Here is a 25,995-nt window from a genome sequence, read left to right on the forward strand (position 1 = left end):
TTTTCTTTAAAAGTGTTTATTTGTGGTTGATGCTGTTATATGCCACATCACCCTTGAAGATTATAAACCACATTCATGGCAGCTGATACTATCTTCCTTTGGAGCTTTAACAAATTTATTAAATAAAACTTGCCATTAGGCTGCTTTAGCTGAAGTCTTATCTCTTCCTGGCTTTAATTAGATGTGATCCTTTAGTATTTACTACAAATTTATTAAAGTACAATCTAATCGAATAGTGAAAATGCTTTGGCTATGGTATTCACACCTAACGTTCTCTGGTTATTCTCCCTTTATTATCGTGCTTTAAAATATTTAGTGATCATACTTGGCCTCACATTTCAAAATTGCTTCAGATGTTTCTGAAACTGCTGGGTACGCAGTAAGGCTGCTGGATACATATTTTCTCATTTGACATATCTTCTGTTCCTTTATGAAGTATAAGGTCACAAATAATATATCCATTATTTATGTGAGAGGAAGATGCAAGGTTGTTACTTAAAGTTGTTACATTGTCTTGGAAGTGATATTATTTTATTTTCCTAAATATTCAGAAAAACAAATGGTCAAAAACTACACTTCTTTAATCTGATTATGTATGTATGAAGTTATAATTTGATAACTGTTTTGTTTTTTCCGGAAGTAGAATTAGGTAAATATCTGGGAATTTAAAAATATGAGGTTTCCAAGCACTTATTTTATTTTCAAATTTCCTTTTATCCATTGATGGCCACAGGGCAGTATCTTCTGCTCTGCATACCTTTTAATCTTGGAGTTTAGAGAACTGTGGATTTTTTTTTCTTTTCTTTTCTATTATTTTTTAAAAGCCTTACTCTTCACAAGGAAGCCAGAAGTGTGACAGGAAGGTGTGATTTTTAATTTACACCAGAGTCTCGCAAATAATGACTTTTCACACCGTGCTATTGCAGCTTAGCCTAAGGGAGGAGTTCTGTGGCTACTGTTGTCTTAGCAAATTAAATCTACTGCTGTAATTCAGTCAGATGTTCTTCTATATTTAACCCTTGTTTTCAGTTTGGCAGCTTGGTGTTTGTGAATGCATATGAGGATGTAGCTTATTACTTTGAAGTGGACTTGTTTTCTAGGAAATGAATTTTGAAGACCATTATCTTTTCAGATTGTTGCAGTATGAAAGGTAAACATGTTTTCCCTTCCTGCCCTGCTAACTGTGATGTTGGAAATTCTAACGGACTTAAGTCCACAAAAATGAAAAATACAATAATATTAATTTTGAGAACTTCTAGCAATAAAATTTAAATACACAATCTAATAAATATTTGTATCTTTCCTTATGGTTCCATTTCTCTGAGAGTAGCTTTGTGTGGTCTTTATAGAAGAGTCAGTGTCTTGATGTACAAGTAAATCTGCATCATTTAGATTAAAAGATGAAATAGAAAGTAATGCTAAAAGGTGAAAACGTTTTAAGTTTTTTCAGTTCCTCCCTGGTCCATTTAAAGTAATTTGGATTGAATTATAAAAAAATAGGGAATGAGCTGCTAAGAGAAATTTTAAAAATTACTAAAATTGATACACTTTTCTTTAAAGATTATATTTATTTATTTGTCAGAGAGAGAGAGAGAGAGAATGCACGAGTGCACAAGCAGGGGGGGTGGCAGGCAGAGGGTGAAGCAGGATCCGCTGAGCAAGGGGCCCCACGGGGGACTCGATGGGGGACCGATAGGGGACTCCATCCCAGGACCCTGGGATCATGACCTGAGCTGAAGGCAGATGCTTAACCAATTGAACCAGCAAGGGTCCCTGAAATTGACATAATTGTTAAAGTTTTCTAAGCAGTTGCAGAACAGCGGCGTGTAAAAATAACTGAATAGTTAAAGAACATATCTTGCAAACTTTATATACACATCCTTCACTTAACGATCATTAACATATTTAATTCTTTTCCTATTTTGAATTTGCCCAACTAAATTTTTTAAAGTTTTCAATCAACGTGCTTCTTTTTCCTTGTTATCTTACCAACCATAATGCTGTTTGATAAAGTTCTAGTACTGAATAGAATATATGAGTATTAATGGAAGAAAGGAAAGAAACATTCAGATTCTCCTGAGAAATCTGGCTCCTACTTCCTCCTCTTGTTAAACCGAAGTAATCAGAAGCGTGACAAGCTCTCTTTCCTAGCTGGGCGCTACAAGGGGTTAAACAGTCTTGGTTTACTAAGAATCTCTGTCAGGCTTTTATCTGATCCTTCCTCCCTTCCTCCCCTGCCCACCCCTTTTGTAAATGTCAACCACTTCCTGATGAGCCTAGTAGTGGTGAATTTCACACCTTTCTTTTCTTTGTGAAGAGACCTGGGTGTTAATGGTACAGGATTGGGTACCATTGTACAGCTTTGGCGGTCTGTTAGTAAAGCTGAGGGATGCCTATGGAAAAAAAGTAGGAGAAGGTGAAGAAATTCGAGAAATGAGAATAGGAAATAGGTTCAAACCGGTCTCATTTTTAAAAAGAGTATTTGTTTTATTAGCAACTTTTAGATGTGTATTCGGGAAAGAGTAATCTTAAAGAAGCTTTGTACTGAGAGTCTCCAAAGAGTCTGGCAAAGGGAGGAGCTGAGATTAGAGAGCTGACTGGGAAAAAATAAAAATAAAAGAACAACAATCAGAAAGAAAACTGAAGAATCCTTCTCTGACCTTTTATTCTACAGGTGTATTCACAGGACACAGCCATGGAAACCTGGTCAGTTGATCAGGTCTGCAGTTGGTTGGTGGAGAAAAACTTAGGAGAGCTAGTTCATAGGTTTCAAGGTGAGTTGTTTACACTTTGAAAAATATTAACAGAGCAGCCTAGATATTGAGTGTCCTCTGTTACTGATAATTAATTACTCTTGTTGCCTAATGCATGCGAATGTGGGTGTGGAATTGCTGCCTTGGGGAACTTCCCTTTCTTTATGGACTGTGGCAGAGTTTGCATTTGACCTAACATCCAGAGGGGGATGTGATATTCTAAAAAGAACTCAAATAAAGCAAAGTATTAAGAGCTAGTCCAAATACATCTTGGCTATTTGCATTTGAAACTGCTTTTGTCCTTAAAGAATGCAGCCTGTGTTCTGATCAGTGTTGGATTTACAAGTATTGGATATTGCCTGGGAGGTACTCTTAAGAATGATTTTCTGAGAAACCTTTTTTTCTTATAAAAACAATGCCTCTTACAGAGAATAATCAGAGTGGGGAGGCCCTCCGGGGAAGCAGAAAGTTTCATTGTGACTCCCTGTTCTGATACTTTCTTAGGAGCTGGTTGGGAATGATGCGGTGTCACAGTGTTCTTTCTTTGTCAAAAAGAGAGATAGTTTTATAACTTCAGAGGACAAGTTTAGATGATCCTTTTAACCCCAGAAATGACTTTGCCTGTTCAGAGTGCTGTGTGTGCGGTGCTTTACTGGGCAAACATGTAGAGACATCTTTTTTTTTTTTTTTCTTTTTCCCAGAGGAAGAAGTAAGTGGGGCCGCTCTTCTAGCACTTAATGATCGGATGGTTCAGCAACTGGTAAAGAAAATTGGGCACCAGGCTGTTCTGATGGATTTAATTAAAAAATATAAGCAGGAGAGTCAAAGACTGGAGTCCTTTGGAAGCCCTAGAGAAACAGCCCCTCTTGCTCAAGCAGGAGCAGACCCAGAGTAAGTCTGTTCCTGAATGGCCTTAGTTTTGATGCTGTGCTTTCTTGATGAGGACTATAGCATGACATGTGGGGGTTAAGACTCTTTGAAAACTGTGACCATTTTCAGCAAATTATATGCACAGTATTCCTAGTCTCTTCATTAAGGACACTTTTCCAAAGTTTTATGAACCAATCTACATCTTTTTTTTTTTTTTAAATGCACTGCTTTTTGAACATTGACTCCAATTGTTAGGGAAGTCCTATGAACTGGGAGTTCCTATATAGAAAGCTCTGTAGCGAGTGGTTTGAGTGTACATAGAACACGAGTGCAAATGGACTCCTGCAGCTTGGGTCTTTTTAAAATCAGGTTTTAGGAAGGGCATCTTTTACTGCTCCTTTGCTTTTTCCCCAAACTGTTTATTTATTTATGTATTTATTTATTTGCCAAGAATTTCTTATAGTAACTAATTTATATTCTCCTCTAGAGGCTTTTGCAGTATAATTTGCTAAAGAGTCTTGCCACAGTGAGTTTTCTAATTTCTCAGGGGTATTCTTACTGAATGCTATGATCACATCCCACAAAAATCATGTATAAAAATTTGTGGTGCCTTTGAGGTTTAGGGATGGTTTTGTTGTCGTTTTTTTTTTTTTTTTTAATCACTCACTTCTGCAATGGAAAGGAGTGATAGCAGGAATTACAAAATTAAAATGGTCACTTTACAAATCTATGCCCCAGGGATCATTTTAAGCATTCTGACTTGGTTTTTCCATATTTGAGACTTTTTGCCAAGTTTCTAGGGTTAAATAATTGCTGCACACCGATTATTCATTAATTTTTTAAAGTTAGATTATGATGTTTGATGAAATCCATTCTATGTCTTTAGTTTTTCAGATTAAACCTATGATAATATATATGGCTGTCTTGCTCTTTGATAAGCAATACAATGTTAGAGAGACTTGGCCTAAATAATTTAATTTCTAGAATATTTGGATATTTGGAACGTGGAGGGAGACAGGTGGTCTTGAAGGAGTGGTCCATGGTTGGCCTGAAGATTCTACCATCTGATTTATTTGAAGGATTTCTCCTAAACATTGTTTTGACATATCTATGTAAAATCACACTCTTCAATATGTGACTTTTGATGAAGTTCCCATTGCATGCTTTTACATCCTTTTCATCAAAGGGTGGGTGTGAACCTCAAATCGCGCTCGAAGTAATTTCCCAGCATTCTTGGATGAGTTGGACTTCTGAGTTGGAAGTTCCCTTCAGTTGACTGGAATCTTGATATTGCCTGAGGCACAGCTTGGAAGAAAACAGACAGCCTTGTTTCCACTGCAGATCAGTTTACAATGTTCTCCAGTAAATGAGAACTAGCTGGACTGCCAGGAAATCTGGGCTTCATTCCTGGTTCTACCACTGCCTTGGATTGATTATGTTAAATGTTGACATTCCTGTTGCTTCATCTGTAGTTTGTGAAAAGTAATACATTACCTAACTTCATGTTAATTCACACTGATGTTGGTTGTATCATAATCTTTGAGAAAATCTTTCCTCCTTCAAAGCAGTCTCGTTAAATATTAAACGTTGTCAACTTGGTTAAGAAAGCCATTTGCAAGTGTAGCCAAGACTTGGAACATTGGTAGTCCAGGGATTTATGAGTGGGGGCTTTTCACTCTACCCAGTAAGTAGCTTATTCATCTTAAGGATTGGTTGAATTAATCTGGTACAAAGCCACAGTTGCAGGTCGGGTTATTGGTTATACTTGGTTTAAGTGTTTATTGCCTATATTTGCTTATTGTCAAATATACTGTCATGTGACAAATATATTGTCACATGGGAGTCATGATAATGGAAAGAGGCATGAGAATATGTTACTTAATTAGACCCTTTCAGGAAGTGCTTACTAAAGATAGGAAACTGGGTGTAGTAGTAAGAACCCTGAAGCTAGGTATCAAAACACTTGATTTCAAACCTCTGTTCTGATGATAGCTACTCATCTAACCTTGGAGATTTGCTTGGCTTTTTTTAGTTTCAACTGCAAAATGAAGTAGGTAGACTAAATGATGCTTAAGACTCCTTCTAAAGCGTCGATAATGGCATTCCAGATCAGAGATTGCAGATGGGTTTCAACTTGAGTGCAGATTTCTTTTAAAGGCTAATGGTTGCCTAGTATGTTATTTTGAAAAGTATTTGTAGGCCACATCTGGACAGAATATTTGGCATCCTATTTGGACTTAAGCAAATCACAGAAATATGTAATAGGTAGGAGTATTTGCGGTTGCTTTTTGGTTGTTGTTCTTGTTGGAGCTGGTAGAGAAATCACAGGACAGAAAGTCAGAAGAGTGAGCTCAACTCCTGGCACTGCTACTGAAGAGCCTGAGGTTGTGAGCAACTTGCTTTTCCTTCTGGGCTTTGGTCGTACCACTCCTAAAGTGAGGGAGTTAGTGGACTCTGGTTCCAAGGGTATTAGATTCCAGAGATAATAAAAGTCCCCCCAAAATGGCAGGGAGTGGAGAAGGAATCTGATGTAGAGTTAATCACTTTGTTTTTTTGGCAGAATAGGGATATTAACCAATAGAATGCATTTTATTGGTTAATATCCCTATTGGTTAATATCCCTATCATCTAATAAAGATGCACCATCTCAAAGAGGAAAGGATTGCCGTAACACCATTTATAATATGACCGATCGGTGCAAACTGTATTGTGAACAGGCATCAGTCTACCTCCTGGCATATATGAACCACTGTGTGAGATTTGACTCCAGAATGTCCCTTTTTTTTCCAGTTCTCTTAGTCGTAACCTTAGCGTGGAGCTGGAAGGTAGACACAGATGATGGTGTCACTATGGGCTGTCTTCTACCCTCAGAGCTTACATGAGATTCAACAGTTGTGGCTTCTGTTGAAAAGCTCCTAACCCAGTTCTTCTTTCTTGGTGACAGGGATGAAGAGTCCCCTAGTCCTGCCAACCGTGGGAAGCAGACACCATCTTTCTATGCAGCCAAAAACCTTGATAATGGACTAATCGACCAAAGAGTACTGAAACAGAGGTGGGGTTGCTAACTTCTAAACGTTGTAAAGCCAAATGATAATATTTGTCTTTATTTTTTATGAGATTTCATGTGTTTGCATGCATTTCTAAAGTGGGAACCTTTTGTTTTGCTGGAAGGGAATCTTTTATCAAGTGATGAAGAGATTTGGTAAAAGATGAAGATGAAACTTGTGATCTTTATATTGGAAAAGTGAAATTTTGAGATGATATTGAGCATCTTTCAAGTCCATGTTAAGGAGAAAGGATTTCTCTGTTATAAACTGTCAGGGGTGATTGGCAGTATCCACAAAAATGGCATTTATTCAGTGAATAATGTCCCATAGAGTATGCCTTTTGTGGAGTCTTTGGTTTTGTTTTGAATTTTGTAGTTGTGGTCGTCTTAACTTGACTGTTCCTGATGGAGACACTGCTTTGGTAAACATTTCCTTGTATTCTACACTGGAATTTGCATGGTATGGTATTTCCATATATGGGCTACATTGGAACAAAGGGAAACTATAAACCTAGAGAACTAGACCCAGGAATATGAAAGTCAGACAAAGTCCTGAGGGCAATTGGTACAGACGTGGTACAGAGTCATGGCAGCCTTTCCCGGCCTGTGTGGTTCGTGCATCAGTCATGATGCTTATGGTTTTCAGTCACCCACCAAAAAATGTTTTTCGTTAAATGTACTGTCACTGAAAGGAGAGGCATCCACTCGCGCAGGAGAATAATCAAGCAATAGTGAAGCCGGGGGCGGGGTGCTTTATAGTTTTCATAAAACTTTCACATTATCATCTCATTTAGTCCACAGCAGTCCTGCAAGGTGGGCATTATTCTCTCTGTTTGGTAAATGAGTGAAACTGAGATTTAGAGAAGTCAAGAGGCTTCTCTCTAGTTTTCCCGAATGTGCCATTCTCACTGCAGGCAGGATCCACTGCCATCAGGGTAGGGTCTCAGGGGACCAAGGGCAGTAGCCTCAGGCCCCAGCAACCCCTCAAAGTCAGGAAAAACCTGCACCTTTGATCAGGAGTTCTTGCAAAGTAGGCTTCGGATCTGGGCTGTCCTCTCTGCCCTCTTTCCTTCTTCACCATCTTCCACCTTGCGCTCCCACCCCTGGGCACAAAGGCCCAGCTCCTGCAGATCTCTCGGTGTTAGAGCCCATCTTCCTCGATACCATTGCCTCCTGTTTAGAGAGGTGAACAAAAAGGTGGAAGGCAATGACCTAGGTGAGACTTAGTCCTGATGGTCTTCCTGGTCTGAACTATGGTTCAGGAGATGGAAATACATTTTGTTGGTGGCTTTATTCCCCTGCTTTCTGCACATGGGTGCTTGTTGATTTCAAGTGGTTTCCTTTGATAAGCCACGAGTTCTCAACTACTCCTTCCGTCAGCTTCAGCTTCCAAAAGCAACCAGTCCCTTATAATTGTTCAGGTGTGAATAGAGCGAAGAATAGTCCCCGTGGCCCGACTGTGAATCAGTATCCAAATCTGCACAGTGGGAATAATAACAATAATACTTTCTTCATGGTGCTTTTGTGGGGACCATTATCTAAAAATGGACAATGCCTGCCAAGTGCTGAGCACAGCGGAGGCCCGTAAAAGTGCTCAGCACACTGCTGTCACCGCTCCTGGAGTGCTATTCCAGGTAGTCGTCCCACTTTCCATAGGACTTTTCTCTCCCTGCTAGCTGTCAGTGGGAGATGAGGATGCTGCCTTCTATGGGTTCTGTAGGTCTTTTCTCTTTTCTAAGTCTTCTTCTTCTTCTTCTTCTTTTTTTTTTTAAGAGAGAGAGAGAGCCCTAGTGGGGGTGGGGGAGTGGGTAGGGGCAGAGGGAGAGAGAATCTTAAGCAGACCCTATGCTGAGTGCAAAGCCTGATGCGGGGCTCGATCTCACGATGCCGAGATCATGACCTGAGCCAAAATCAAGAGTCGGAAGCTTCACTGACTGAGCCACCCAGACATCCCTCTCTTTTCTAAGCCTTCTGATGACATTTCATCCTCATAACGGTTCTGTGATACCTGCAGGGAAGGATTATTATTGCCACTTTTTTTCATATGGCTGGTCAAAGGAACACCTCTGTGCCTTGTGGTATTTCTCATCCTTCATAGCGCTTGGCAAGGGGGGGGGAGAAAAAAACAGAACTGGCTTGGAAATGGAGAGAAATAGGAGGGTTTGGAAACCAGAGTCGATACTCCCATATCTTTCTCTGTAATCAGTAAGTCTCTCCTAATCTCTCTGACTGCCTGCTGCCCATCACTATCCACAAACACCTCAGAGTTAAATATGTCCAAAAAGTGACCTCATGTCCCTTGCCTTAGTATACACTTGAGTGTAAGAGACACAAATCCACTCAAACTAACGTAAGACAAGGGGAGTCTCTTGTAAGAATAACATTTCACAGCATGCCACAGCAAAGCCTGCAAGTTCCCTGGGCATGGAGGAAGCCGTCCCTCCCCTTATGGAGCCATGTGATGGCCATCTCCGTCTCTGTCCTGCTTTCCTTGTCAGCCTCCTTCTCTTGATTCTCCCTGTGAGATTGGATTTATCCTACTACTCGTGGTTGCCCTGCACTGTTCAGACTGGCTGACATATGACTACCTTGCCGTAGCACTGACTCCAAAGGAGATTCTCCCTGCAAACAGCTCAGGTCACCCCAGCCAACTGACTCAGTCTTCCAGTGTTGCTTTGTTGGGTATCTGAGGAGGAGAAACTGAGCGCTCCGGCATGGATCACATGTCCCCTCTTGGGCAACCAGCTGTGCTGTGGGCAGAGGCGGATTAAAGACAATGCACCTATTTTAAATATTTTCACTCTGGTCCTGCCCTTCATCCAGAGCCATGCCTGGGTGGGGACAGGGGGGCAGACAGAAGATTCCTTTCCCACATCCTGTCTCAGACAGCGGCTCTGTCATCCAGCTGTGTGATTTAAACTCACTGGAGCCACCCTGCATCCCTTCGTCCTTCCTGCTGCCCTTCTGTCTTGGGTGCTATTGCTTCAATAGGTGTCGATGCGGGGCCTGTTGCAAGGCTTTTGTGTCTGTGCTGTCCCCTTCCTTCCCTACCTGCTCATCCTTGAAGATTCGGCTCCAAATCTCTCTTTTACAAGCCCCTCCGTTTTATTATTCCAGGCTCGGCAAAGAGCCCTTCTTCTATGTGTAGTATCCTCTATGTATCTCTTGCCTTACTTTTAAAAGGAGGCAATGGAATTGATCACTTTAACCTCTTTATTCCCTCATTAGCTGGAAAACACCTGCGCAAAACCACGCCCTTTTTGTCATTGTAAACACGGCCCTGGCACAGTCCTCACAGTCCTTGGCACACAGAGTCTAAGGAGGAATTTTTAAATTGAACTGAGGATGCATCATCCAATAAAAGACTGAATATCTCCATGGGGTGGGATAAATATTTGAATAGCATCAATTTCTTTTTAGATCTCTGGATACAATTCGTGTTAAGTATGCTGACTTTGTAACAAGTTAAACTCCAGAGTTAATACGTCACTCACTCGGGACAGGCTAGAAAGCTTATGGTGTTTGGCTACAAGGCTTTCATGAAGTCATCTGCTCTCGAGAGAAGGGGAGAGATCGTGGAGCAAGTGTCCACTTCAGGCTCACACACCTGCTCTGGAATCTTGACTCCTCCATTTGCTTGCCAGGTGGTCTCTGCACAACACAGGATGGGAAGACCCTCCTGCATATGTAGTTCTTGACGCCCAAATGGGACGGCACATTCAAGTGCGTGGCACCCATTATCACACCATACAAGGTGGCTGTCGTTATTCTTGTGATATTTTTTCTATGGTCCCTAAAAAGACTATGTGCTTTCCACCTAGATTATTTGCAAACAAGAAGAAAAAGAAGGCTCTAGAGGCAAGCTGATCACCTGATCTTGGCCCTTGAAAAGTCTCTAGTGGAGATATGTGTGTCCCAGTGGATGAATTTTGTGAGCCAGGGAAACACTAGGGTACTGTGATACATTGCAGGTGTCTTTGGGGATAGGTGATACCATGCACTTGACTGAATTGCTTAAATGCCCTTCCTTGATTATGAGGACCCATCTTCAACATGCGCTGGTGACCCTTTGGAAAGAGATTTTTTTTTTTTTTGCAGTGTGGTCCCTTGTTTTTCATTTATACGATTTGCTTCCCTTTTAGCGCTTAATAAGGCATGAAATCAAAGACGTAGAGGTTTCCTAAATGTTACTTAGAAACACTTTGCTTAAACTTTTAAGTATATGTGTGCAGATGTTTTGCTTCTCCCTTTGGGCATAATTATAGATTAGTCATGGTTTCATGCATATTTAGAAATTATTTTAATGATTTATGTCATTGGTCTACATTTCCTTGGAGATGCAGAATGATCTCACTCTTCTGCCTGTGCTCAGTAAGGCAAACATCAGTGGGTCTCCACTTGATCGTCCGCATGATCACACACGCAGCCAGATGAGGGGCACCGCGGTCGTCTGCGCATCTTATCCAGCGCATAACAGGGGGAGGTTCAGTGAAATGCACCAAAGACAATACACGTGATAAATTGTCACAGGTCAGTAGAGTAAGAATCCCTCAGAGGGAAATGCAGGAGCCCACCATCTCCCCCCACAAGGTGTCTAGAATATCTATACCTAAAGGATCTGAGCTTTGGAAGTGTTACATTGTAACTCTAGTCCTTAATTGGAGATTTCCCAGTGTACACCAACACGGTAAATACTATGAGGAGTCCTACAGTGAGAAAACCCATTTGACTTTGTTCAAACCCAAATTCTTTCACTGTGTAAAATCTATTAACAGGGGCACCTGGGTGGCTCAGTCGTTAAGCTTCTGCCTTCGGCTCAGGTCATGATCCCAGGGTGCTGGGATCGAGCCCTACATCGGGCTCCCTGTTCGGCGGGAAGCCTGCTTCTCCCTCTCCCACTCCCCCTGCTTGTTTTCCCTCTCTCACTGTGTCTCTCTCTGTCAAAATAAATAAATAAAATCTTTTTAAAAAATTAAAATAAAATGAAGTCTATTAACATTACAAAACACACCCCAAGAAATACTGACTTAAAGATTTCTTACCCAAGCCAGGATGCATTCATTCCTTTCATACATAAATGTTTACTGAATGCTGATTCTGGGCCAGGCCCTGATGTCGACACTGAGGATATAGTAGCGAATGAAGCAGACCAAACCTCCTGCCCCGCCCCCTGTTCCAAAGGGGGAGAAAAATAGCAAATAAATGTGACACTCCATTATAACATATTTAAGTGTTATAACGATCATTAATGCAAAGGAAAAAGGAGGGGGGATAGAGAGTGAGTGGCACCCGTGTGTGTGTGTGTGTGTGTGTGTGTGCGTGTGAGCGTTCAGGAGGGTTCTATTTCAGATGGTATTTTCAGGGAAGTCTTTTGACTTTGACTAGGTGACGCTTGAGCACAGACCCAGACGAAATGAGGAATACTGGCTCACTAAGCTAGAACTGAAATTTCCTTCAGGGGAGGATATCTGTGGGCCCCGCCAAGCAGGAACTGCAGAATCAGGGGAAATTGGGCTGAGACACTTGATAAATGTTTCTCTAACTCTTACACATTCCCATTAAATCTAATATGCAGTCTTCAGAGATCTAAAGTAAGCTTGAGTTCTAAACTGTTCTCCCCCTTTTTGTTCAGTGCAAAAGTTCCTGAATACACACACCATGAGCTCTCGGTGTGATTCAGATTGTGGGGGAGGGGGGTGGGGGGCACTTTAGTCCTCGCCCAGGGGACCTCCGCGTCTCATAGACAAGACTGGCATGTCAGCTGACAACTGCCGTATGGGAAAGAGAGGTAGAAGCAGGAGGGCGCAGGGGAGGGAAAGAAGTAAGACTTTCAAAGAAGCCAGGATGGAGAAAGCCTCTGGGGGGATACTTCACAAAAACTGAGTGAGGATTTTCAAAGATGATTAGAAATTCAGCTAAAGGAAAACAGGGCAGGAAAGGAAAAGGACATCCACAGCAAGGCAAACAGCCCGTGCCGACGTACGAACACCTGAAACAGTATCGGGGATTCTGTGAAGTATTTTGGGAAAGTGACAGGTAGAGGTGGAGAAAATGGAATTATGGGAGGTGGTAAGAGGTAAGGAGGCTCTGTGCTATGGGCCTGAGCAGAGCAACTGCACCTCAGGTTCACCGGCAGGATTTAAACAAAAGACACAAGTGCCCTAGACCAGTGCTTCTCAAGCTCTTCTGTACTTGAAAATCACCTGGGAGTCTTGTTAAAATGCGGGTTCTGATTTCATAGGTCAGGGGTGGGGCCTGAGATTAAGCATGTCTAACAAGTTCCCAGGGAATGCCAAAGCTAGGGCTACCCTTGAGTAGCAAGGCACGAGGCCAGTAAGAGTTTCTGGTGATATACAATAGACTAAGTGTCTGTGTCCCTCCAAATTTCATATGTTGAAACTTTAATCCCAGTGTGATGGTATTTGGAAAGGTATTGGGAGGTAATTAGGTCATGAGGGTGGAGCCCTAATGGGATGGGATTGGTGCCATTGTAAGAAGAGGCCAGAGAACTTGCTGGTTCTCCCTCCACCATGTGAGGACATGACAGGAGAACAGGCTTCTGCAAACCAGGAAGAGGGCGCTTACCAAGACCCCAGCTGTGCAGGCACCCCGATCTCAGACTGCCAGCCCCCAGAGCTGTGAGAAATCAAAGTTTGTTGTTTCAGCTACCCAGTGTAATTTGTTATAGCAGTTCAAACTAAGACAGGGTGGGACCTGTGGGCCTGTGCATCAGTATTATTTATTTATTTATTTATTTGAGAGAGAGAGAGAGAGAGGAGCAGAGGGAGAGCATCTTCAGGCAGACTCCCCGCTGAGCCCGGAGCCCGACCCAGGGCTCAATCCCACGACCCAGAGATCATGACCTGAGCCAAAACCAAGAGTTGGATGCTCAACCTACTGAACCACTTAGGTGCCCCCTGTGCATCAGTATTTTTTAAAGTTCCACTCACAATTCTAGTACATAATGAGAATCGAGAACCATTGCTATAGATTACAGAGAGTTTTTGTCATTTATTGGGATAGCGACGCAGGGAATGGATTGAAGAAAAAAATGAGAGGAGGAAGATGCTAGACTAAAGTTTAAGCAATAGATGATGAAGGTATAAACTAAGACAGTGGTAATGGTGAAAATGATATTTAAAAATAAAATCAAGAGGACTTGATGATTAATTAATGCAGGACATTTACAGCAAGGCAAGGGAAGAGTCTCGCTAGGTGGTTAAGTTTTCTCTCGTATTTTAGGCTTGAGCAACTAGGTGATGGTGGTGCCCTCATCTTAAATAAGAAAACAAATACCAGAATAGCACTGTGAGAGACATGTCTAACAGTCTATTCAATAGAATTCAGTGGGATGAAAAAAAGAGGTTCTGATAAGCCCAGGACTGCTTCTCACTACTTTTTATCTTATTTTTCTTTTCTTTTCTTTTTTTCTTTTCTTTTCACTTTTTTAAAATTATTCTCCTCACTACTTTACATATTAACATTACATATAAGTAAACACCAGACAGGAGTCAGTTTGAACACCAGTTCACTAATACAACCTGTAAAGGAGAGGGACTACCATTTTTGTTCAGAAGTCTGTTTTTCTACATTCCGCAGTGAACCACTGAATGCCCTTACCTACTGTGATAGTCAGTGATAAATCAGGTTACCTGAATCCTTAAAAACGCAAAACTGTGATTTTTATGAAGCTATATAGAGGAGGATCTGGCAAACCCCAGCCCAGGTGAGCAGGGTTGGGGAGAGACCAAGTCACTAAAGGTCTTGCCCTGTAAGGCACATAAAACCAGCACTCTGGACCAGATTTGAGAAGTGAATTTTGTACCCCAATCTGCACCCCCCCAAAGATGCTCTGAGGACATATACTGTTCTCTGTGAGGTCAGGATCCAAAAGTCTAGTAGTATGAAGGTGGATTTTTTTTTTTTTTAAAGCTGCCTTAGATCCATTCAATCCTGAATGATCAGATTTTGATACTTCTAAAGTACAAATAGTAGTATTGAACCATTTTGCGACAACAGAGTAGGTAATGTCTCATTATTTTTGCTTATGTATGCATGAGGAACAAAAACAAAAAAGAGGGACTTGGGCATGATAGTTCTGTGAGACCTATCTATGAGTTCTTGTGACTGTCATGAAAGGCTAGAAGTTTCTGGATTTTTGTATGTGTGTCAGTACCAAGAGGAATTGAGCAATGGGAAGACATAAAATATTTATTTATTTTAGGCTTCTTTTTGTGATTAGTCAGAGCCCCAAAGGCTGCTGGGTCTCTGAATCTCACACTGGCAGCCAAAGACAGGGAGAATTTGAGAGGAGTCTGTCTGTCTGTGCCACAGTACATGCCTGATGCCATTCACATCTCTACCCCCTTTTTATGTCTGATTATGTGTTCACACATGCACTTCAGAAACTAAATTCCTCTGGAAGCCCGACAGTTTAAATGGCAGATGTGAAAGCCCGCAGCTATGAAACATAAATTAAAAGCAAACATCAAAATGCTGAGAATGTGGAGCAAACATTTTCTGAATTAGCGGTGGGGACCGTCAGTTCCAGCAAGAGAAGAGCATATTTCCTTCACGGTCCAGGCGCGTCTTGCAGTGACATTGTTCACTGTTTCCAGAGGAGGTACCTCACCTTGTTCATTCTCTTCACTGAGCTTTTCCATGTATCTCTTCACTCAGCTTTTCCAAACTTCTTGTTCACCTTGTTTTCTTAGCAGTCTTGCTGAGCTAAAGTCTTGCTGATCTAAAGTAAAGCAGGCGATCACCAGAGCACTGGTATGTGACACAGAGCAATGTTTCTGTGTCACTTGTAGTTAGGTAAAGTGTGATCACTCTTTTGAAGAGACATATTATAACATCCTTTCCTTTTTTAGGCTAAGATGACAGCGAGTTCTTTAAACAGATGTCTAAGGCTTCAATAGCTTCCTTCCTCTTCTTCTACGTTCCCAAAACCTCTCAGCCTTTAGATGATGCTGTGGTCACATGCTATTCAGCTTTGGAGTTGAACATGTAAAGCTGGGCATGCCAATCGATAACATTGTCAGTGTATAAAATCTGTGAGCTTGGGTGTGGAGAAGAATAAAATGAAAATAAGATCTCAAAAGAAAGTGGCTGGTGAGACACAACCTTTCAGTCCAGTCCCTGGAGAACATAGTATTTGTCATCACTTTCTTTCCAATGATGGGAAGACTACCCCTGGTGGTACTTCAGATATGAAGGCCAAGTCCTGTAGCCAGAATGGACATTCCTCACAGAGAAGTGCCCCATTTGTCCCTTGTTCTTCTTCCTGGAGAACCAGAAAGCCATACTATTTTATAAGATTAAAAAACATCAAGGTTCCTGAAGGTAGCAGGTGATCGCTAAGCAGGTGCCCTTGGAGAAAGGTGCCATTTGGCTCTGAAGTTTAAAAAAGCAGGGATGATTCATGAAATGACTGTGGCTCCAAAAGTCAACCAGGATTCAGGTGAAAGTGATGCAAACTCTGCCCCTGGTTCTGGAGAGAAGCCTCATGGGATACAGCTGAGGACGGGTGAGACACTGAGATAAACTCCTATGGGAGGCTTTTTTTGGGGGAGGAGGAGTGTGTTTGATCATTTGGTAATTCTCCACAGCTGCAGTGTAATTCTTATATACCTTTTGTGTCTACAGAGGACTCTGCTCCAATCCCAGATCTGCCTCTCTAGGATTGGGGTCCCACTGGTTTTCGTATCTCAAACATAAGGACTTACGTGGCCCTTCTTCTTGCTGGCACATTGGCTTGATGCCTTGCTGGCCAGTGGTTCCTTTGAGAGTGGGCGATTTTTAACGTAACGGAACTCTCCTTTTGGAAAGATACCAATTTTATGTGTGAAAACACAAGTGCATGGAACAGAAGACCGCCTTTATCTGTCATAGAATATTACATTGAATATTTTAGAACTCTCTCAAATGTTCCTAAATCTTTTACAACATTTTTGTTACAAACTGTTCCACTCCACAAATTCACAGGGAAATCAGAGCAGATAAGGAGGCAAGACTTAGTTGAAGCCCATGGGACCAACAGTGGCCTAGGCCATGTGGGGGTGCAGACAAGGAAGACCACCTGAAAGCCAGAAGAGTGGAGGAGAGTCCACCTGAAGAGAGAGCTTAAGATGAGCCCAGAAGAATGAAGGGAAACTTAAGGCTTTCTGGGTGAGAGAGAGAGAATGGCTGACACGTGTGTAGTGTGTTCTGGAGATACAGAAAGCAAGATTTTTGGCTGGATCTGAGCATTCACATTGGATAGTAGCTGATGATAAGATAGCACAAAATTGGACCATAGTATGAATGATCCTAATTATGATGATGATGAATTCAAATTTGGGATGTTCAGAAGTTATACACCATGAATTTTATTTTTGTTCACAGATTCTAAAAACCCTATCACCTGCTTTATTTGTGGAGATGTACAAAGGGAGAATGAGAAAATTTCCTTGAAGACCAGAGTCAACTAAACTGGAAGCAACAGTTTTGGACTCTTAATATGTTTTAATTCATAAAAAAACACTGAAGCTTTCTGGTCTGGAGGTTCAAGAGTTTATATTCTCCCTGAAGCAAGGGGAGAATCTGCTTTCAGGGGGATAAAATAACTGCCAACAATCAATAGCTCTAAATGGGGTTTTATTGCACGGAATAGTTCCAGGTGTTTCCTTCCAAACATACACTTTTACATTCAAATATATTAATAAATCATGGTTATTTTCCTCTTCTTGGAGAATTCCAGGAACCCAAAGGGCTAATAATTCAAGGATGGGCCTGGTTCAGACTTTCCCTTAGAAATAGGCAATAGTAACTCTATTCTCAGGGAGACCAGATACTGAAGATGCTATTGGTCAAAGAGATGAACATAGTACACTGGGTCCCCGATGGCCTGTCTACTGTGTTCAATGCTTAGTATCTGCTTGCTGGGGACAGAAGAATCCTGAATCACCCATGTCACTCAAAAGTATGGGTTACACTGTAAGGAAACAGGAAGAGTATCATGCCTATAACAATTGGGAAAAGGGTGAAGTTTGCATGGTGAATCACAAAAGGCAAAACATCCAGCATGGTCAGGTGTTGAAGACAAAGTTTCAGCTTTCCCATATACTTGGTCTTTAAACTATGAGACTTTTAGATTTGCAGCTAAATTTCCACATTGGCTTCTGTCTAATCCCAGCAATCTTTCAGTACCTGAGGTATTTTTAATTCTTTTACAGACAGGGAATAGTCCCCCAAAATGCTGGATTCTTGGGTATTTGGACTGCATGTGGCTCATACATGATGTCCAGTTATCAGATCACATAAGCCCAGAGACAGCTGACCTTCTCTATAGACTCCAGTCACTGTGACAGTTGTCAGTCACAGACAGATAACCTGTGAGTGGTCCTTCAGAATAAACTGCTTCAAAAGACAAGAGTTGAAGTGATAGTCCAAGTGTTTATCATATTAGGGCAAAATTTGTTATATGATTAGGACAAATGTAGGAGGCCAGCAATAGCCCACTCTCCATGTGATATGCTTCTTTTCCAGCTCTATTTTAGGTTTGAATATCTTGTTTGTCTTCTCTCTGGAGATAGTTTTCTTATGGATATTCCTCCTGGGCATCCATTTTCTTATCATGACAGGGCAACTGGGTGCTAGGAAGAGCTTCTCTGTAGGAACCTGGGAGCCTGGCAAGCTACAGAGAGATGTTACTTTTGAATAGCATCGTTGACAGCTTTTTTAACACGTCTAGACCTCAGATATCCAGGTCTGAGTTGGCATAGTTTGCTATGGTCATTCAATTAGACCAGGAGCCATGGGCCTAGAACCTGAGTTGCTTCTTTCTCTTAGGCATGGTTACTATGTCAAGCAAGACTGGTGTAGTATACTGGGTCCCCGGGCTATGTCTTGGGTCAAGGAGTAAACTGGAAGCCATTAACCAGTTCTAGCTGGCTGCTGTACTGACATGATGATATCAGTGTTTAAATAAAATGAGATAGAAGATCAAGAGGAGAAGATTTTATGACTGTCTATGGGGATAAAACATGACAACATGGAATTTAAAAAATGCACTATTACCATATTGTTTTTCAATCTCTTTTCTCCTTATTTTTTAGATTGGATTATTTCTATTGCTCTGCCTTCAAGCTCACTGACTCTTCTCTATATAATGTCAATTCTACTGTTAATCCTATCTAGTACATTGTTTAATTTCAAATTTTGTGATGTCCTATTATTTTCATCACTCTAGCATATTTTCCTTTAAGTCACTGAACATTGTTATACTAGTGGTCTTAAAGTCCTCATAGACATCTAGATCATCTCAGCATCACACTCTATTAATTGTTTTTACTCTTGAGAAAGGGTCACACTTTTCTGGGTCTTTTGTTTGTTTATATTACATAATTTTGGATTGTATCTTAGATATCGTGAATGTCACAATGTGGAGACTCTTGATTCTGTACTATTCACTAGAAGAGTGTTGATTGTTGGTTAGTTTGTTTTAGCAAAGCAACAAAATTGGTTGGACTCGACCTGAAAACTGTCTCGGGGATCAGCTCAAATTCAAGTTTAGTTCTCTTGTTCTTAGTTGGGCTATGAACATGTGTAGTTCTAGATCAGCCAAAGATTTGGACAGTTTATACACAGAATTCGTAGTTCCCTCTTATTAGCTATCTCCTTTTGAGGATTCTCTTCCTCTTTCTGGAGAGAAGGTTGCCGAAACCCTGTCCACTAATTCAGTAGTCCAGAAAGACTGCAGGTTTTTAGTAGAGTCTTGAGCAGCACTGCCCGAGGCCTGCCTTCAGACCAAAAGTCATAAAAAGGAAACTCCTTCCGTCTTCCTTTTCTTCCAAGTGTAGATTCTCTTCAGAATCTGCCTGCTTTTTTTCTACTTTCTGGTGTTTTCCGATAATTTTTGTTTGCTTATTTGTTTATTTTTGTATTTTGTCCAGTGCTAATAGTTATTATTCATAGGATAGTTTGTCCAGTGTGAGCTGATTAGGCCATATATAAGAGATAATATATAGAGGAATTTTCATGACACCCAGATGTGAAGAATTAAGACATTTAGGTATTAAGTCTGAGTTGCTAAAGAGATACAATGAAAGAGATACAATGAAAGACACATAGAAATTGGAATGGTGTCTTAGTCAGCTCAGCTGCCGTAATAAAATAGACTGGGTGTTTAAACAACAAATTTATTTCTTACATTCTGGAGGCTGGAAAGCCCAAGATCAAAGTGCCAGCCAATTTGGTTTCTGTTGAGAGCTTTCTTCCTGGCTTGCAAATGGCCAATATGATGGAGAAAGAGTGTGCTCTCTGATGCCTCTTCTTATAAGGACACAAATTCTATATATCAGGGGGCTCATTTTACCTTAATTATTTTTATAAAGGTCCTATCTTCTACTACAGCCCCATTGGGGATTAGGGCTCCAACATATGAATGTTGTTGGGGGAGACACAATTTAGTCTATAGCAAATGGAAAACTGGCTTTGAAATGAAAAGATTATACATTATTTTAGACGTGTTGAGTATGAAATGAATAATATACAAATTGCTGGAGATGGAGGCTGAGGCATAGAAAAGAGATGATTTTTTTTTTTTTTTTAATTTTATTTTATTTGAGAGAGAGAGAGAGTGAAAGAGAGAGCACAAGAAGGGGTAGAGTCAGAGGGAGAAGCAGACTCCCCACCGAGCAGGGAGCCTGATGCGGGACTCGATCCCGGGAGTCCAGGATCATGACCCGAGCCGAAGGCAGCCGCCCAACAAACTGAGCCACCCAGGCACCCCTAGAAAAGAGAAGATTATTGATGATTTATAAACCTTCAACATATAGCTTCAACATGTAGAGTTGAGGCCATGGGGGTTGGATGAGCTGTATGAGGAAGAAAGCGTAGATCAAAACTGAGGATTAAGAGGGAAAAGACCAAGCCATGTGCAAACTCTCATAGAAGATAAAGGATGAATAAGTCAGCAAATAAAACAAATTAGTTCTTGGAGAGATAGAAAGAAAGGAGGAAAGTAAAATAGTGTGTAGGAAATTGGGGGAAAGAGAGAAAGAGAAAGAATGAGAAAGAAAAGGGGGCTGTGCAAAAGTGGTCAATTGTGCTATATGTGGTCAGAAAGGTCTTGAAAAAGGCCAGTGTTAAAAGGCCCTGGATTTGTAAATTAGGAAACTGTTATTGACTTTTGAGGAGGCTGTCTTACAAAGTGATTGGAAAGATATTAATGTGCAAGAGATTAAGGAAAGGCAGGATGGGAGTGACATGAAGGACATATTTGGAGCCTAGATGGTGAGTTGGATAACTGGCTAGCAAATGCAGTGAGGAGCCACTGAATGTTGAGAACAAATTGAATTCAGCCATTCGCAGATAACCACTCCTTTCAGCTGACCATGTTCATCCTTTCATCAGTCATTGTGCATTAACTCTACTAAAGCAAAATTATCTATGCTGGAGATAAAAGAAATAGTCTCTGCTCCCGTGTAACACATAGGTGTCTTCTGCTCACTGCCAAGGCTCAACCTCTGCCTTCTGTGCATTGAAATCTTTCCTTAGAGAGCTAGAGCTCAACCTGACCTGTTCTTTTTTTTTTATATCTTTTTTTTATTTTATTATGTTATGTTAATCACCATACATTACATCATTAGTTTTTGATGTAGTGTTCCATGATTCATTGTTTGCGTAAAACACCCAGTGCTCCATTCAGTACGTGCCCTCTTTAATACCCATCACCAGGCTAACCCATCCCCCCACCCCCTCCCCTCTAGAACCCTCAGTTTGTTTCTCAGAGTCCGTAGTCTCTCCCCTTAATTTTTCCCTTCCTACTATCTTCTTCTTTTTTTAACATATAATGTATTATTTGTTTCAGAGGTACAGGTCTGTGATTCAACAGTCTTACACAATTCCTGTGAATTGAGTAAAACCTGACCTATTCTTAACAGAGCCATCTTCCTTACCCAAGGTGAGCTCCCTACTGTCTGCAAAATTCGATGATTTTTCACTCTAATTGAAGTAGTGAGCAATGGGTGTTGTACACAACTGATGAATCCCTAAATTCTACCTCTGAACTAATAATACAGTATATGTTAATTAAATTGAATTTAAATTAAAAACTTTAAAAATTAAAAAAATAAATATAAGGGGCGCCTGAGTGGCTCAGTCGGTTAAGCGTCTGCCTTCGGCTCAGGTCATGATCCCAGGGTCCTGAGATCGAGCCCCGCATCGGGCTCCCTGCTCAGCGGGAAGCCTGCTTCTCCCTCTCCCACTCTTCCTGCTTGTGTTCCCTCTCTCGCTGTGTCTCTCTCTGTCAAATAAATAAACAAAATCTTAAAATAAAATAAAATAAAATAAAATAAACATGTTTTAAAAAAATAATAAAAAAATAAAAAAATAAATATAAAAAATGTTATACAACGTTTCAGAATCAATGAGCTTTTTCATGAGAACCTCATGAAAAAATTTTAAATTAGTGCATATTGCAATAATAACTATGTCATTTATCAGATGTATCAACTTTATTATAAGTTTTTATATTACACATATAAACTCTACATATAAACTGAGTATTTAGTTCCGTAGACTTTGATTCAGTTAGACTGGGATCAGTCCTAGCCATTAATATTGTCTTAAAAGCTTTCCAGTTGATTTTATTGGATACCCAGGATTGAGAGCCATTGGATCAGCATTTTGTTGTTTTGTGGTATTTTGTTGAAGAGCATTGGCACTGAGGTGGGAACAGAAATATTAGTGTCCTCTCAGTTTGGGATTGCTTTTTGCTCCCTGCTCTTGCTATAGGGTGACTTCTATTGGTGTTCTGCTCAACTGTACCTCACTAAAGATAAGATGAATAATCTTAACCTCACAGTAAAGATTTTTTTTTTGATCCAAAGCCAATACCATTTTATGGATGGTAAATGATTGTGCGTGCAATTATCTGCTTCCAAATTAGAGTGTATTTTTAATTTCTGATGAGTCCCTTTACTTGTGTAATATTTGTTTGGACTTGTATTAGTTAGCATAACTTGTATTCTCCTCACTTCCAGAATACCTTGTTAAATTGCTTTAATGTAAAGAAAAAAGTCTGATGCCTCTGATTTTGCCTGATGATGCTGTTAAAGGGAAGATGGAATATCTAGCTTTGATAGAGCTTGGTATGTGTCTAGCTACATTTAGGGAGTTTGACAAAAAGTAATGCTGTAGAGTTCTACCCTTATTTTGAGGAGAAGTGACATATAGGAAAATCTATAGAACAAGAAGGTAAAAACTGTACGAAGCCCTATCTGATGGCATGGAAATACTGAAGTTACCCATTGATGCAGTACTAAATAAGAGATAGCAACCTCAAAATCTTAAAGGTGTCATGCAGCTAATTTAGCCACTAGAAACTTCTGGGGAAAAGGAGATAAAATGTTCTGAAACCAATTTAACACCTGCGCAGTTATAGCACCTTTTAAAAACATTGGCAAAGCACAAAATACAGCAAACAAAACCTGCCTTACTTTACACCCTTGGTCTGAGTGAGTAAAGGATAGATCACGGGTGAAAGAAACAAGTTAATGCAATAGGAAAGGAAATTGGGATTGTAGAAGACGAATTGGCATACGGTAGACTCCCAGTAACTATTGGCTGAAAGATTAAAGAAATGAGAGAAACATACTGGAAATAGTTTGGGCTGAAGCACAAATTTCATCTGGGAATTGCCTGTTGCTGCATTGGATCAAGCATTATATTATCTGTGTGCTTCTTCTAGCCAGGACATATTTTCCCCACTGATATAGGACTGCCAAAGGGGGAATAAAAGAGGGAGCTTATGAAAAGAGAGGAGAGTGCTTTCTCTTCTTTTCTTTAGTCTCTATGTTTCATTACGCCTCATGTACTCTTATAATATATGACCTCAAATTCCAAAGGAAGCCTGGCCTTTCAAAACTCATCAGAATTTTGTTTGGACCATGAAGGATTCCATGGGTGTGCCAGAAAATAGACCTACTTCGGCTAATTCAGGAAAACCTTCTGTTCTTTGTCTTCTACTTGGCTCACCTCTACTCCTTCGCTTCCATTCCAAGGCAAGCCGATTGCCTCTGGTAACTTGTTAGGAAATTTTACTAGAGATTCTTCTTTTTACACACTTCATGATCAGTTACTAACTTCAAGGTTTTCAAGTGGTTCTCATATTTAATTCTATAAATAGCTTTATTGCGGTATCATTTAGATAACATAAAATTCATCTATTTAAAACAGACAGCTCAGCTAATTTTAGCCAATTTATACAGGTGCACAGCCACCATCACAGTCCATTTTGGGATGCTTCCATCCCCCTGAATAACTCCCTTGCACCCCTTTGCAGTCAGTCCCCGTCCTGATCTCCAGCCCCAGGCAAACACTGATCAGCTTGATTTGCTTTCTGTGGCTATAGTTTTCTCTAGTCTTTTTTAGAAACTTCATCTGAATATAAGTATCTGATATGTACTTTTAATTAAGAAACTCAGTTTACCTTATTAAAATGGCCAGTTTATATTTCACTATAAACAGTAACAGAGTAAATCAGTTAGAAGAATTTTCTTAATCAGGTGCAGAGACTTTAATTGTATGCCTCATTTGCTTGGCTGAGTTGCAACTTACTCTCTTTTAGTTGGATATCTTGTTCAGTTTTGAGCTATGCATTACATATTACCTCTTCAAGATGTATGAATCAATCTTCTTTCCAACTTTAGGCTTTATTCCACAATTTTATTAAGACATGTTTTCCAGAACTACAAATATTTATGTGTGTGCAAAGTGAAAAAAAACAGAGATACCTAATCAGCCCTCAAACATTTGCGGATAGATGAATGGATGCAAGATGGATTGATGAATTCCATATTTAGCCCTCAGGAAAGTGGTTTATATTGTAAGTTCTCAGATGTAGAGAATTCACAAGTTGCTTCTATTTGAAATAGAATTTCACTATCTGTGTGTTTTTATTTAACAGAAGGAATATGAAACATGTTCTAGCAAGGAATAAAGCATTGCAATGGACTAAGTCCTATGTTTTACCAGAGTTTCCCTATGATGTCAAATGCATGTTAGCAGAACAGAAGTGTCCCGATCACAGCATGAGGATAAGGATCATTGAGTTTCTCCAGGCCGACATGACTAAGTATCTGGAAGGCTCACTGTGAGTAATAACAGGGCGGACTTGCTGCTTTGGGAGAGGGTCTGTTTTCAGAGTAGAGTAGAACTCATTTGGAACCAATGTGCTTCAGATTTTGGATGACGTATTGGTAATAAGCCCAACACTGCCCAATATTTGAATATCTACATTGGTATGTAGGAGGATCTGAAGAACAGTGAGTATAACTTGGACTCAACTTATAGGAAAGAATGTGGGCTGCTGCTTGAAGTGAAAACTGTCCTCCTTGTCGCACTCACCAGGTACCCCAGCACCCAGCAGTACAATGACGTGGTCACCGCCTTGCTGCAGGCCCACCCTTTCCTGGACGAGGATGGCTGTGGCTTTGTAAGTGACCACGTGGCGCCATACCATTCATCCCAACCCATCTTAAAATAATAGCATTGTATTGTCCACTAATCTTATGCCCCATTCCCCTTCTCTCAGTCTCTCTCTATCCATCTATGTCTGTTTCTCTTTCGCTGTCTTCTTGGACTCATTGTCTCTGTCTGGTCTCTCTGATTCTGTTCCGTTAGCTCTATCTCATTCTGTCAGTTCCTGTTTTTTTTCTTAACTTTGGTCTCTCTCTCTCCACTCCTCCTCCTTTTCCCTCTCTTTGCAAGATTGAGAGGAAGGTACAGAGATCTCTCATGTGCCCCCTGCCCCCACATGCATAGCCTCCCCCATTATGAATATCCCACACCAGAGTGGGACATTTGCTACAATGGGTGAACCTATATCGATACATCATTATTACCCAAAGTCCATAGTTTACATTAGGATTCATGCTTGTGGCTGTACGTTCTATGGGTTTGAACAAATGTATAATGACATGTATCCATCATTATTGTATCTTACAGAGTATTTTCACTGACCCAAAAATCCCCTGCGTCCCACCTATTCATCCCTTCCCCATCTCCTTCCTTTGTCTTCTTTGTCTGTCTGTCATCATCTTTCTGTCTCTCCCTCAAAGCAGTTTGGAAGCCTATGTGTACTGTTGAATCTCCAGGCAGGGTCTTTAGGGAGATGTAATACACAGAAGGAGAAGGACATGACCGCACCTATGTCAGTGCTATCATCACTGGAGTGTTGCTTGCCTTCCTTCCTTCTTTCCTTCTTTCTGTATTTTCTGTGTGGATAGAATCAGAATTTTCTTAGTGGGAGAGGGCCATATATATTCTTATTTACCACCC

The 25,995-nt window shown here is 40.7% G+C and overlaps 1 protein-coding gene across 3 annotated transcripts in view; it reads left to right on the forward strand.

The window, feature by feature from the left end:
• The first annotated feature begins 2,262 nt into the window (after positions 1-2,262).
• Positions 2,263-25,995, forward strand: part of SAMD3 (sterile alpha motif domain containing 3) — a 52,916-nt gene continuing 29,183 nt past the window's right edge. Inside the window, exons 1-6 of one of the 3 annotated variants that reach the window (XM_078054745.1) lie at positions 2,263-2,406; positions 2,675-2,774; positions 3,455-3,644; positions 6,568-6,675; positions 24,623-24,808; positions 25,066-25,150. In XM_078054745.1, the coding sequence (XP_077910871.1) occupies positions 2,332-2,406; positions 2,675-2,774; positions 3,455-3,644; positions 6,568-6,675; positions 24,623-24,808; positions 25,066-25,150 (744 nt within the window). In that variant the 5' untranslated portion in view covers positions 2,263-2,331. Of the gene's footprint in view, positions 2,417-2,674; positions 2,775-3,454; positions 3,645-6,567; positions 6,676-24,622; positions 24,809-25,065; positions 25,151-25,995 lie in introns of all 3 variants that reach the window. The other 2 variants (XM_036120846.2, XM_078054746.1) reach the window with 2 other exon arrangements.

This window comes from Halichoerus grypus, chromosome 9 (assembly GCF_964656455.1).
Source record: "Halichoerus grypus chromosome 9, mHalGry1.hap1.1, whole genome shotgun sequence".
In the NCBI taxonomy this organism is placed as follows: domain Eukaryota; kingdom Metazoa; phylum Chordata; class Mammalia; order Carnivora; family Phocidae; genus Halichoerus; species Halichoerus grypus.